The sequence below is a fragment of the Teleopsis dalmanni genome, chromosome 1 (assembly GCF_002237135.1).
Source record: "Teleopsis dalmanni isolate 2A chromosome 1, ASM223713v2, whole genome shotgun sequence".
NCBI lineage: Eukaryota > Metazoa > Arthropoda > Insecta > Diptera > Diopsidae > Teleopsis > Teleopsis dalmanni.
This window is the reverse complement of record NC_051846.1, coordinates 155,736,477-155,751,300: the sequence shown is the minus strand read 5'-3', so window position 1 is coordinate 155,751,300 and position 14,824 is coordinate 155,736,477. Positions and strand designations below refer to the sequence as shown.

Sequence of the window (14,824 nt, the reverse complement as noted above, 5' to 3'; positions counted from 1 at the left end):
TAAAATTTACGAGTTTTCTTACATTACAAAAAGATATGTTTTTATTTTAACATATTACATCATAGAACACTGCCTAATTGGACGACATGCTTGAAAGTGACTCGATTTTTCCGTCTTCATCCCGGTTGACTTTAATTCAAACCCTATTCATCCCCCAATCCAATCTCATACATCCCCTTCTCTGTATTCGTGTTTATAATTTCTATCATGTTTCTGCTTTATAGATACATACGGGCCACGGCAGCAAAAACTATAAGATGCCTTAACAGGACTTTGTTAGATTAATATTAGTTTACATATATTCAGAAGATTGTTACCAGCCTTTTTTTATAGTAGGCTACTACAATTTGTAATATCGACAAATTGGTTCAACAACCATTGATATTTTTAACTAACGGTTCTCCTGTAAGGTTTCTTGTAAGTGTAATAGTTTTCTTTTGTGGTAAACGAGGTAAAAAAAAACAACAACAAATTTAATATTTCTCTTAGAATCCATGTCACTGTGTACATTTACAAGTACGAAGTTGTAAAAGATTTTGTTTATTTGGAAACCAGCGTTAACACCAAAAGTGAAGTTAGCTTAAAGATTCTACGGAAAATGACTCTTGCTATTAGACGTTACGATTTCTCTACTTCGGGATAAGTAGACAATTGACAAATATAGCTCTTTCTTGACTACTATTCTTGCTTGTCCTACTGCTGTATGCTAAGTTTGGGCAATAACCAGTAACAAATATGTAAGAAAATCATGAGAAGTGGAAATGGCGTTGCATCTCTTACTTCTATGCGATTAACATGCGTTGAAATGGACGATATGTAATCAATGACATGTCTGGATAAATAATTGAAAGAAATTATCAGAACTGAACATAAGTTAAAAAATATAAAGAAATTGTTGTGTTTCTCTTAGCTTTCGTTTATAACTAAGTGAGATTTTAATTAGTAATAAAGGCTTTATATTTAACCACATCATCATCATCGAAGTTTAGTAATTTACCAATTATTTTTTAAACCTTATATGGAATCAACTAAATTATTTTTATGAAAGGAATTTATCAAGGCATTAGTATTGTGTTTTTTTATGAGTGTTCACATTCATTAATATAACTTATCTTTTTCTTGCAGTTTAAAATTGTTTTTTTTTTTTTTGATTTAAGTTAATATAAGACTTTTTATCTCGAAGATAATTAAAAAATATATATTATTCTTTACTTTACTTTACTTTACATTGCGCTTGCAAATTTCAGTTAAAACGATAATCGTTGCGCTAAATAAACTTTTAATCAACACCCTCTTCTGCCACGCCCATAGTAAATTGCACTTAATTTATTTTCCAAAGAGCAAAGATATAAAAACAAAAGCAAAACATCGACTACAAATTTGCACTCTGCTGGTTCCTTCTCTTCGCTTTCCTTCCCTTCAGTTTCTGTTACTCGTATTTGCTTAAATTTATGCTGTAATTAAGTTAAAATTTGTTTACTGCAGAGTTCCTTGTCATTTTAATGTAATTAAGTTCCTTTGAATATTTTTGTTCAGATTTTACATTGACAATATTTCACAAGACAAACCAAGTCATACAGTGGGCAATTTTATATAATACAAAACTAAAATAGTAATAAAGTATCTTAATTAAATCAAATTTATTTGTTTGAAAGTTTTCTATTTCTGTTAAAAAAATTTAAATAAATTCAAATTCTTTCGAAAAACTTCCTAACTTCAAATCATTCTTTCAGCCCTGAGATTATTAAGTATGGAACTGTGATAATCATAATTACACATATGTCCTTACCACTGTAAGCAAAGTGTAAGTATTAAGTGCAGATATACGAACAGGACGAAAATTTCAAAAAACAAAAAATGGGGAGGATATCCTCAAGCCAATATTTGTGCATATTTGTGCATGAAAACTGTTCCGGGAAATGATTGTGTATGACGGGGAATGTAAACGTTATGTGTTTTCTGTCGCCAACTAATGTATTTTGTCGTCATTGCCGTCATTTTCGCTTAGAGCTAACACATATACACTGAGAAACATCAACAATATCACAAACATCAACAGCAGTGACACCAAACATCATTGTCGTCATTGTAGTTGTCCTCGTTGACAAAAGTCAATATCCTGTTGAACACTTAAAAATCGAACAATTCATGCACTTATGAGAAATTGTTGGAAGCTTCTAGTGAGTCGAGCACCAAATATGCACTTCTACACAACCACTGCATGTAGCATGACACATCTTCTTCCACCTAGCATTCTGGTTACTAGTAGTTTCTACCTCTTGCCCATTTCGTGCTTTTGTTCCGCTGTGCATTATACAGACTCATACCCTTCACAAACCTCACAACAATATGCCTGAAGTCATTTGCACTCATCGAGGAAGGACATGCGACATTTCCACACATTTTCAACATTTTCGAGTGATTTTCTCGATTGCACAAATACATAGGAAAAAAGTCATACACTAATAAACAAGTGTGAATGTGTTTCTGTTGTAAGATAAAAAATCTGTCATATTCCGTCTGTCCAGTTGTGTCTGTTGAGTCATTAAAAATGCATTGAAAAACAATTGTTAAGATTTTGTTATATCATTTCTGTTTATATGAGATTATTTCATTTATTACTTTCATTTTTTCATTTATAAATGGAATTATGCAATACACGAGCGTGTGATGTTTCCTTGAACTCTCTGTATGAATGCCACTATATGATGAGCAACGTGACGAACTTTTTAAGGACACAAATTTGTATAAAAAGTGTTGCTGCATAAATAACAGAAAAAACAGAAAAAGTAATATCATTACTATTCAGTAAGATTATATGCAAACGGTAGATGCTATTTTCTATAAAGAAATGATGATTCCAATCAATTACTAATTTTACTAACACAATTGAAAAGATGACATATGAAAACACATAGAATGAAATCTCAATCCTGGATCCCAAGAGGGCTAATCGTAGGCCATCGGAGTAATTTTAGTGGGTTGAAGCCTCATTTAGTATTTTGATTGCTTAATAAATAATGATATTCATACTAATGCAGGCAATTAAATTGCTGTCTTCATATAACTTCACAAGTTTTTAATGATCTCTAATAAAAAATAGTAAATATTTTAAAATAATAATTTTAATAACATCTAAGAATAATAAACTAAGTTTTTATAATAAATTTTTGAACATTTTACTAACAGAAAACTAACAGGAACAGAAATTAACAGAAAGTATAGCATAAAATAATACATATGGTATTGCTGAGGTTATGAGACTAGCAAAAGTTTATAAATAACTTCTGTTAATTAAAATTTCCCTTTGTTATGCGAGCCTATATATTCAACTAGATTATATTGGTACTCTCTCATGAAAACCATGATACTTGTTGTTTTGCGAATCTGTGTAACCATCAAATATGACATCAGCCTAGAGATTCAATGAAGAATCACTTTTGCCATCGTTGGCAACGAGTATCTAATTAAAAGGAATGATGAGCTAAACGAGCTTTTTCGCGACATTGACGATAGTTAGATAAACCTAGTCTGCTAGCTATTAAAACTATCTGCTCACATCTCTCTCCCTTGATTAGTGAAATAAAGTTTCCATATTGCTGTGGAAATCTTCTCCGTTGTTTACTAAGATTTGGTTTTAGTTTCAAGTCTCACACTGTGACTTTCGATACTTTCTACCTAACGCAAAAAAAAAAAATAATTAATAGCACAAAAATTAATGCCTTACGAATGGAAGAAGTGGTTCGACTAGAAACGTGGAAATGCGGTAGAGAACATCCGCATCTTCGGTGCAAGCACCAGGTGCCCAAAAATTTACCGATTTCACTGGCTTAATTATGTTGTGCGAATATAAGAAACTACAATGGCTAGATAAGTGTTTGAATTGGTACCCGCTGTAGATGTCTGCTTCTTTCGTAGAAGAACCATGTGACTAATGATATAAATGCAGTGGAACTAACGATTAGAGACAGCAAGTTACTCATCGGGCAGTCTAAAGGAGGCTACTGGTTGCAGCTAAAACTGACTAACTTACTAATTAAGTAAGCAAGTTACCTAATTCCGTGTTAATTGATCTTCAGAGGCACTAAAGGCAAGTAAAGAAATTATTTGTCAAAACCCGTCATTTAACAAAACTTATTACAAAAATAGTTAACAGTATTTTAAGGATCTTGGATCAAAATTAAATACCGACTATCTTAAACTGACTTTAGTTTTAACTGCATTGTATGCACCACTAGTACTTCATTACGACTACCACACTGGACACCTATGCCTCCGTCACTCCGTCAGCCACACTAATGCAATTTTGTATGTCAACGCATTTGCATGATGTGTGCACGCTTTTGTCATTTAATTATCATGAATGTTGCTATGTTCTTGCCTCTTTACAGTGTACAATTCGCCGCACAGTAAAACCCCTAAAGGCGGCAAAGTTCTAATTTCAAAAACCTTGCCACACTTACACCCCTCTCTGTCTCGTTTGCTATTATGCAATTATTTAAGTGTATGAATAGTGATTTTATGGCACACGCATTCATTGCATCTTTTTATTTAACTTTGCAACACTGCTATCATTTGCAGTGTACGTAGTTAAAGGCAAACAATTTCATTGAAATATTGTGAGTTTGCTAAAAGCGCATATACCCTGTATATGTGTATTGTATTAAGTCGGAGATGTGTTCACATAAATGTGTAAGGGATTTTAGTACGATTAAGTTTTTTTACAATTGATTGCACTGCTTCAGTTGCTTTGCTTTTTTGTCATTATTTCTTTTGTTGATTTTTTACTATTTTTGTATTTTGTTTTATTTTTTTAAAAATGTTTAAATTTAAAAAATTTGTAACGAACTTTGTTACATATGCGTCAATTTTGGCTTCTATTTTCAACATTTTTATTTATTTATATGCATTTTTGTTAAATTTTTTTTAAGTTTTTGTGATAACATAGTATTTTGTATTTTTTTGTAATATTTTTTTTTTTTTTTGTTATTTTATACAACAAATGTTATAGCAGATGACTCACTTCTTGTTACCCAAATTTTGCAGTTCTCTACTTCTAGATTTATTTTTTGGTATTTTTGTGAAATTTTTTATTCAATATTTTATGGGATTTATTGCATTTTACTCACGTTTATGGATGTCTGCATGCATTCGCATTTTATTGCCAAGCTTCAAGCTTTTCAACGCGAATTTATATATCATTTTCATACAATTTATACAATATACGGCTTTGTATATATCAAATATTTTACACATAACATAAAAGTTATATGCCATAAATTAAAGATTTCAAAACGTAAAAAGTGGGATGATCAATCAAAAGTTGATGCATACATTTACGACAGATAAATGGAAAAGAAAATTCATTTTCAGTTATAAAATCGAATTTAAAAATCATGAAAAATCATAATAACTACAATCATTTCATAAAGTAAGACAAAGTTAAATGGCATTTTGATAAACTTAAAGTGAATCGTAAAAAGTGTGAAGTAGTATGCCAAGTTTATCATCGTAAATTTTTATTTTAATTAAACACAAGTATATTAAGGCTTTAAGTACAAAACAAATGAAAATGTGATGGAATATGTATAAAAAAGGTTTTTTTGGTACACGAAATTATTTTATAATGAAGCAATTTTGCTGTAAGTACAAATAAATACAACAGGAGTCGGTTCTAATAGTATTAATAGTAATAAGAAGTAATGGATAATAATTATTGAGGATTAACACTAGTTTTTATAACAGTTTTCGTACAGTTTACTGCATTTAGTGAATTGAAATTTTACTTATGCTTTGATGTTGTTGAAAAGAAAAAATTTATATGTAATTTGTGAATACGAAAATATATATTAAATAACTTCTTAAAATGTCCCTTTTGCTTTTCTACACACATACACATTCACACAAGCAACCAGAGTGCCCAGTGTATCTAATTCAAATGTCCGAGATACGAGAACCATTGCAGCTCTTTGGTAAGAGCAGCCAGAGAACAGGTTAGACCTGACAACAGTATCCACCTTATGTTGATGTCAACAGAAAACTGGAACCTGATATTTACGAAAGAAATCATAGAAAACAAAAAGCAGTAGAAAGAGCTAGATTAGCAGAACTAGATGCAAGCAATCTCTAAATAACCACCCTCCGATGTAATACTTAAATGTGGTTCCCGAGTGATGTATGGATCGGGTTTAGTACGTAGGCACAAATCAAACCAAAGAGTAAAACTTGATTGCGAATCGTGCATACTGGTAGCACGGCTATCAGTATCTTTTGAAGATTCCACATACTTAACTCATCCTTTCTTAACTCAAATAGCTTAAAAATAAACAAAAAATAAAAAAGCAGAGGTGTCATATATATGAATTTTTATCTGCAGAATTCATCAAGCGCCATTAGAAATATTGTTTTCTACATTTAAACTGATTTAATGAAATAATTTTTTCGATCATAGATCATAGATTTCTTTGAAGCTTTTTAATTTGAGTTATATGGTATAGATAATGAACTCCTCTATCGTACAGCTAGATAGATAGATAGATAAAGGTTCTATCTTGTTTATATTTATATTTATTTCATCTATCGAAAAAAAAAATGGTGCATTTAAACTAATTTAACCAAATGATTTTTTCGATCATAGATCATAGATTGCTTTGAAACTTTTAAATTTGAGTTATATAGCTAATGAACTCCTCTATCGTACAGCTAGATAGATAGATAAAGGTTCTATCTTGTTTATATTTATATTTATTCCATCTAGCCAAAAATAAAAAAATTGTATTGTATGTTGTATGAACTAAAAAGAATCCTTATTCAGTATCTTTTCTTTTGCGTTTATCTTCTTTTATCCTTATAAGCTCAAAAACAAATTTATGTCCAAATTTTTTTTTATTACAATTCCATTTTCCATTATTTATTAGAAAACACTTAAACAAAGAACACCGATTCCAGATCACTAATTTATGAAAATTGGTAAATCCTTTAAATATAATCTATGATTCGTGCGCACTAAATAAAATAATTTATGATTGTTGTATTTTTTTTTTGTTCTTGTTCTTGTTTTTTGTTATCATTTCATGGTATCACTTAACTAAAATCTTTTCATACATATAAACATAATGTAAGTTCGTATTCATAGAATTTACTGCTGGCATAATATAATTATGATAATGTTTGTTAGACCGTAATTAACTAAAATTTATGACATTTTAATTTATTGCGAACTAATGCTTGGCTCCTACTAAAATTGCAGTAAAATGCTCTCTCTTCCTCTACTACAACGAACACTGACACTAACACAAACAACAACAACTGCGAATACGAATAAGTAACGCCAAAAGTATGCAAACGAAAATTTAATGCTACGTTGCATGCCGCAACATATAAAACCATAAATAGAAAAGCAAAAAAAAAATATATATACAAAAAAAAAGAAGAAAAAAAAACAAAAACAAAAAACGAAATTTAAGAATATGGTAGTTGTAAAAACAAAAAAAAGTTTTGCTAAAATATGCTGTTCATGTAAAAAGCAGACAAGCATAACAAAATGGCATACAATAAGCGAGCAACACCAATGAAAATAAAAACAACAACAACAGCGTCAACAACACCAACAAGAACAGTAAAGAGGCACAAGCAGCTCTGCACCATTACTTGACTTATGAGTATGATTTGTTGTGGTAATTTTTTTTCTTTTTTTTTTTTCAGTAGTATAAAAATAAGTTTCGATATTTTTTTTTGTTTATTTTTTTCGTGGATATTTTAATGCTACTCAGTGCTTCAAATGTAGTCGAATTTTCTCGTTTCTCGTTGCTGTTCTTTCAGGGGTCGGTTATGCTCGTTTAGAGGCGTCGCATTTATGATGACTCAGCATGACTCAATGCACGAGCAACATAAACACACTTGAATAAGTAGTAAAATAATTCGTTCTTTGTTGCTGTTTTGTAAGCAGTGGCGTTGTGACGTTGTGGCGTTGTGTGTAAACGATATGAAATATTTTGATGTAAAGAATAATTTTCTGGGTTGCCAATTTTGTAGCAGGAAATTTTATACGCACAAATACACAAAAAGAAATCCTTAAGATTTGGGATATTTTGGTGCAATACCAAAATAAAAGGGACAGACACGTATGATCAATGATTTGTGTGTTAAATATTGGCAACATTTGCAAGCTTGTGAAAAAATAAATATTTACTTAGTTTATTTTTTTTTTATTTTTGCGTCGTGCCAAAGTGTCAACAGAGACATTAAACAAACATTAACAAAAACAGAAGAAAAACATTTACTAGTATGAAACAAATAAAAAATTATTTTTAAAACGTAAAATTCTCTTTTATTAAAATATTGTTATAAATTTATGGCTATTAGTAAGCCAATAAAATAAGCAATAATAGTCTGTAGTCATTTATGAAAGAATAACTAAATACAAAATTATCTAACATATTAACTCCACAATAGATATTATTATGTTATGCTTTCTGACGACATTGATATACATAGTTCAGCGAATTAATATGCAGCTGCTTCTCTGGTTTGGTCATGCCGTAAAAATGGATGACGATGCTCCAACGAAATAGGTATTTTAAGCAGTAGCTAGAGGAAAAAGGTGTAGAGGTAGACCGCGTTTTCGGTGGAATGATTAATTTGAAGAAACACAAATCGCAATTGATATACAAGACTGGATAAGGCCCACACGCAGCAGAGGTGCCTTCAGAGCAGTGCTGCGTTATTTCGAAACCCAGTAATGGATTGATCTTGTCATTTAAGTAAGTAAGTAATTAATTATCATAGGAAGATAATTCTATAACAGGTTCAAAAATTGCTTTCATATAAATAACAAAAAAAAGATAATCATAATTTATGAAATAGAAATGCATAATTCTTTGAAAATCACACTTATTATATTGTCGAATAGAAAAAAACTCCGAAGCACTACACTTCAGTATCCAACTACAAATATAATTATCTTCATGTCATTTGTGTTGAAAAATTGGGATATGGTGAAGGTTTGTTGATAACAATCAACGATGGAACAAAATTCATAATGGACTATCAACGTCTTTAATTTTAAACTAAAACAATATACACTAAATCATAAATTTCAGCTATGTAAAATTATGATAAAACCCTTTTGCAAATAATGAAGCTATCTCATGCTGACAAAAGCTAAATAACGTTAAGAAAATGATATGCTATTGTACAACACATATTTATCATAAAAATATTCTGCATATATGTATAATATATACATTTGAACATACAATTATAAAGTGTGATGTAATAAAGAGTGCTCTCCATTTTCCAAACAAATTTTCCTAGAAAGAGTGCTAGCTAAGAGAATATTTCAAAAATTTTAAAAGCCATAACACAGAAACTCACTTTTAAATTTCGAATATATTTACGTTTGTGAACTCAAAAATCGGTTTAGGTATAACTCCTTTGAGCTTTGCCAAAGGTTTAAGGTTATTTTTAATTATCTAAGTGTCTTACGATACTATAACACAATGTGCCAATAGACCTAAGTGGATCCTTAAGATCGCCGGTATAACCTAGGGTAACTTAACACTATTTTAAAAATCTGTATATATTTAAGTTTATAATGTCATAGATTAAACACTTCAGCTTTAGATTAATTCAAGATTTACATTTTCTTTTTTTGTTTGAGGCATTTTCGTATTAATCTTTATCGAGGTTAATATGTTCAAATAAAAAATACATAAGTTATTTTCTTTGCAAATATCTTAATCTGAAATTAGAAACAATAATCATAATCCGAAAACATAATTTGTATGATACGTAGAAACAAGAATTATTAGTTCAAAATATTTCGAATGAATTCAACTACTTCCAATCCTTTCGATTAGTCGACAAACAAGTGATAATAGTTTCTACCAATATTTTTACAAATATTTTTTTTTCATCATCATCAAGCTGTTTTCTTCGTTAGTTAGAAACTGAAAATTATTCACATATTTCACTGAGCAAATATGGAAGTTTGCCTATAAACCTAACAACCTAACAGGAAAAACCCAATCATTTTTTGTTCCCGTTTTCAATTTCTTTTTTCATTTTGTGAAAAGTTAATTTAGTTTTTATTTTCATTTTCGCACAATTCCATTTCAACATATCGAACTCAATATAAAAACTGCACACTATGAGTGTACACTTTACAGTGTACAGTGTATATACTCGTATACTACATTGATAGAAGAGCTGCATACAAACATTTATGCGTATGTGTGAGCAATAATATTTAATCGTCATCATATCTGTTGCTAGTTTGGTAAACAAATCCACAACATTTGTTTAACAAATGCTGCATATAGCACTGACTACAGTATGAGTCGTACTAACTGCAGTATGAGTATTTAGAATCAGCAATGCCATTACCAACAGTACACACCAACTGACAACCATAAGAGCCGATGCCCGCCCACATTGAGTGCCCTTGCTATATGGTTCATCAAGCTTCTACACAGCCTCATACACTTCGCCACTTCTGTTAACTCAATTTGAATGTCATAAATTTATGTCGTAAGTTTTGCTTCAAGCCAACTTGGTGCAGGCAACCTAAAACAACAACAAAACAACAACAACAAAGAGTACAAAAAAATGACAGTAAGTGAAATTGAAAGAAGCAAAAACAAAAAACATCTACAACGACAACAACAACAACAACATCCAAATGAAACGAAACAAATTTGGGCGTTAACATCTTCTGATTCTTTGAAATTGAAAATTGCCATATCTCTTGGCAAAAATTTCCATCCTCGCACATGTGTGCGCTTCTAAGCTTTCATTTATGCTTGGCATGTGTGTGCATGTGTTTGTGCTTGTGTGCGCCACTGCTACTTGATATATCGTAAATGTACGTGCTCAGCTTAATTGCTTTATTGACTCGCTCAAGTACTCATAGATAAAATATGCTTAACTTTTGATTGGAAATATTTTTTTTTTCACTGAATATATTTTTTTTCTTTACAGTTAAGTTTTTCATCCTGTGAGTGATGACTATTTTTATATGCTTTCACTTTTATTGAGCATTTACATTTGTTCATATTTATTCAGAACGTTTAGCAATTTTAATTGATTTTAAGAAAAAAGAAAAAATAATAATGGCACGGACGACTGCGAAGTAGAAACGTCATTAAAAACGATTTAATTGGCTGCATAAAAGTTTTTGCTTTGGGTTTTGTGAAACAGGAAATTAATGTTATTTCACAACATGCTTAATTAATATAATTAAATTGCAATAAAAATGCTCTTTTAAATATTAAAGGTTAAAAAAAGTAAATGAAAAGTTTTTAAATTCGCTTCAACTCGTTTGGAATGGAAAATGCAAAAAGCATTTGCTAATGAAGCTACGAGGTTCAATTAATTTTTAATTACTTAATGTTTGCCTTTTTTGCAGTTTGAAGTTATTTGGTCTATTAATAAATTGGTTACCTGATATCTATTAGTTGCTGAATTTCATTATATTTATTGAACACAAAAAATAAATAAATGTTTAAATATAATAATTTTTTTTTTGTAGTATCAAAGAGTAGTAGCGAAAAAGTACTGAAAAAATGTAATCAAATTAAAACTATTTGAAACTATTTAAATTGTAACATTTTGAAGATAAATTATTAAAAACTTTTTAAATTGTAATATTGCAAAAGAAACCAACCCTATTATTTAGTTAAAGTAATTAGAATAAAAAATATGGAGTAGAAATGAACAGGGTTCTGGACCTTCAGTACTGCAAACATAGGAGATACTTTGGGGTAACAATTAAACTTAATGCCATGTTTATATTACGAACTTTGGTGGTGAAAGTCGACTTTGAGGTCGAAACCAGTAGCCAAAGCTAAGGGTCATTTGAAATAGATTTTTAGATCTTCGCTAAACATATGTTATGTCAATACTCTTTGTAAAAAGCTTTGTTTTAAACAGACTGAACATCTTTAATTTTGAGTTTTTATTTTGTTCACATTGTTGCAATCAGCTGTTGTGTTTTGTTAAAAATAAAAGACAAACATTGATTTCTCAGCTCTTCTATATAAGCTATAAGCTATATTTTTTTCATTCAGAGTCACAAAAATATACTCACAGAAAGTTAAAAACTTTCAACTTGGGCTTTACTCGCAAAAACTTTGCGTCTTAAGATTCAGTGCAACAAAATTCAAAAATTAGTTTGTTGTTGTTTGTTAGTTCGCTGAAAATATGTTGCAAAATTCCAATCATCCGTTAAAATCGTATGAGCATAAATAATAATAAATTGCAGTATATCAAAACAATAGGATGAAAAATGTCTACCATTGCCCTTCTATTATTCATTTTAATTTCTTTTATTTAAATTAAGTTATTTATAGTGTATTAAATTTTTATAATTCATATTGTACACACTACAACAAAAAACATATATAAAAAAAAAACATTTGACATATTTTAAAAGTGATGCCAATTTGTTTCAACCAGACTCAATGCTGTTTTTTTGCAACTCTGTAAGAAACAATACGATCATACCTAAAATCCATTATGCTGAACTTAATTCTTAATTACAATTCACTTTTTGAATTATTTATTTCATGAGAAATTTAAATTATTTTTTGTTATGAACACATTTCTAAAATTAAAATTTCAATAAACATATATTGAACTTGCCAAAATTTTATCGCTTGTAATGTATACTCAATAACTAACATTGTAAAATTTTGTAGGCAGATAAGAATTTACTCTAAACAAACAATGTGCAGTTTGTTTGGCACTTTTTCGGGCGTGTTTATGAATATTTTTGCACTAACGATTTTATAAGATTTATCATGTTTAACAACAAGTTTAAGCACATAATTTGCTCCATGGAGTTAAACCAGTTTAACATGTTTGTTTGGTAAACTATAACAATTTGTGTATGCTAAAATATGTTTAACATCTGTTTGAAAAGATTATAATTTTCTCATATTAAAATAGGTACAAAAAAGTTTGACTTTCATTGAAATTTAGCTACGTTTATTACCTTTTCTTGAATACAGTAACTGTTAAATTAAAAGGTAGTAACAATTTAAACGCTTCACGTTTGGGAATTAACTTTAGCAAAATTAGTTAAAGCTAAAGTTCATAATGTAAACATGTTATAATTTAATATATAATATTCAACACTTTAGAAAAAAGTGTCTTATTATTGATTTCCTAATATTAGACAAGAGTATGTAAGTGTCTGCTAATATGGGACTTTTTAAATCCTTCTTACCAATTTTTTTATGGCAACACAATGCCAATAGACCTAAGAAGATTATTTGGAACGCCATTTTAACCTAACCTAACCTAAATGTTGTCTAAATAACTTTACACAGATTTATGTAGAGAATATCCATATCTACTAAATAGTCTCTACAAATGCACTTTTTTGTTGCAATTTTTTATTTTGTTTTGCAGAAATCAGGCTGACTTTTATTCATACTGAGCTTAATGTCATAAATCAAGGTATATAAACACATCGGAATACTACTAAAATTAATAAAATCTTAAAAATAAGTAAAATGACTTTTAAAGGGCTTGATCTAAACGGACAACTGCGATTAACAAAATGGAGAATAACTTGTCTATAAGATAGCTATTGACGTTATTATTATCATTAAAGGTCAGAATGCATTGCTAGCTGAATATAACTATTGTGCGTAAAATCAGTATTATATATCCTTCATATCCGTATCTTGCAATTTAAGCACAAAAAACTATACTATCATAACGTAATAGTAAAGAACATCAGAAATAATTGTAAGATCAGACACACTTTCGAAACAGTACAGCGACATGTCATGGGTGCATTTCCTTTCAATAACCTGGAATTGGTTACTCTTACTAAGGCAACACAAGCTTTTCTAATAGCTCTTCTAATTCACTGGTCGTTAAGTTTGTATGATAAAGTGTAAATGCTTAAAGCTTTCTTAGGCAAAAACTGGTGATTCGGTGATTCGTATAAGATAAGCAGAAATTTAAACATACTATAATAAGTTTTAGAACGAAATCATAAATCTTCTGTAGCATAATTGGATTAATCAATTATAATTATTTTTTAATTTTTTTATATTAATACTATAGTATTAGTAAGTTAATAGTGTAAGTTAAGTTACTTGTACGGTATTTAATGTAAGAATTTTAATACAGTACTTAATATAAATGCATGTTTACACAGTTCAAAGTTTATGGACTGTATTCCGCGTTAATAATTAATAACAACAACGACAATAAATAACAATTAAGAAGTTATTGTCAAAATGTTTGTTTATATTTTTAAAAAATATTTGTATTTAAATAAATTAAATTATTAAATGAGGATGGTTAAATTAAATTAAATTAAAATTAGAAATAAATTTGTAAACTGAAATATTAAATAAGTTGTTAAAATCCTAATTCTATTGTAACAGCAATAATTAGTAAAATATTTTATTTAAATATTTATTTAATTTAGAAAATATGTTATAAATTTGTAATTTAAATTGATTTAATTCATCATTTCAATATTTCGGTGTACTGCAATAACAATTTTAAGTAAATTCCAACTAAAAACTTTTACAAATAAATAAATATAAAGGGAAGTAGTAAAATTTTAGTTGCAAAAACATTTTTTGATATTTGCATTTGTAATTTAATAAACACTTTATAAACTTCATTAAATACAAAATTCATAAATTTTAATTGCATTATTGTAACAAAATAATCAAATAACAAAAATAATAAATAATAGAACGTACTAGAAAATAGAGTTGCCATTGCTAATAAAAAATATCTGAGAACATATTTTTTTTTCTAAAAAATTACCAAATAAATTAAATTAATTCATTTA

The 14,824-nt window shown here is 29.0% G+C and overlaps 1 protein-coding gene across 1 annotated transcript in view; it reads left to right on the top strand.

Annotated features, from left to right (window-relative positions):
- Nucleotides 1-6,173: 6,173 nt before the first annotated feature.
- LOC119666521 (homeobox protein vnd-like) overlaps nucleotides 6,174-14,824 on the top strand; it is a 10,432-nt gene continuing 1,781 nt past the window's right edge. Inside the window, exons 1-2 of the mRNA XM_038075803.1 lie at nucleotides 6,174-6,191; nucleotides 6,485-6,491. Of these exons, the coding sequence (XP_037931731.1) occupies nucleotides 6,174-6,191; nucleotides 6,485-6,491 (25 nt within the window). The remainder of the gene's footprint in view (nucleotides 6,192-6,484; nucleotides 6,492-14,824) is intronic.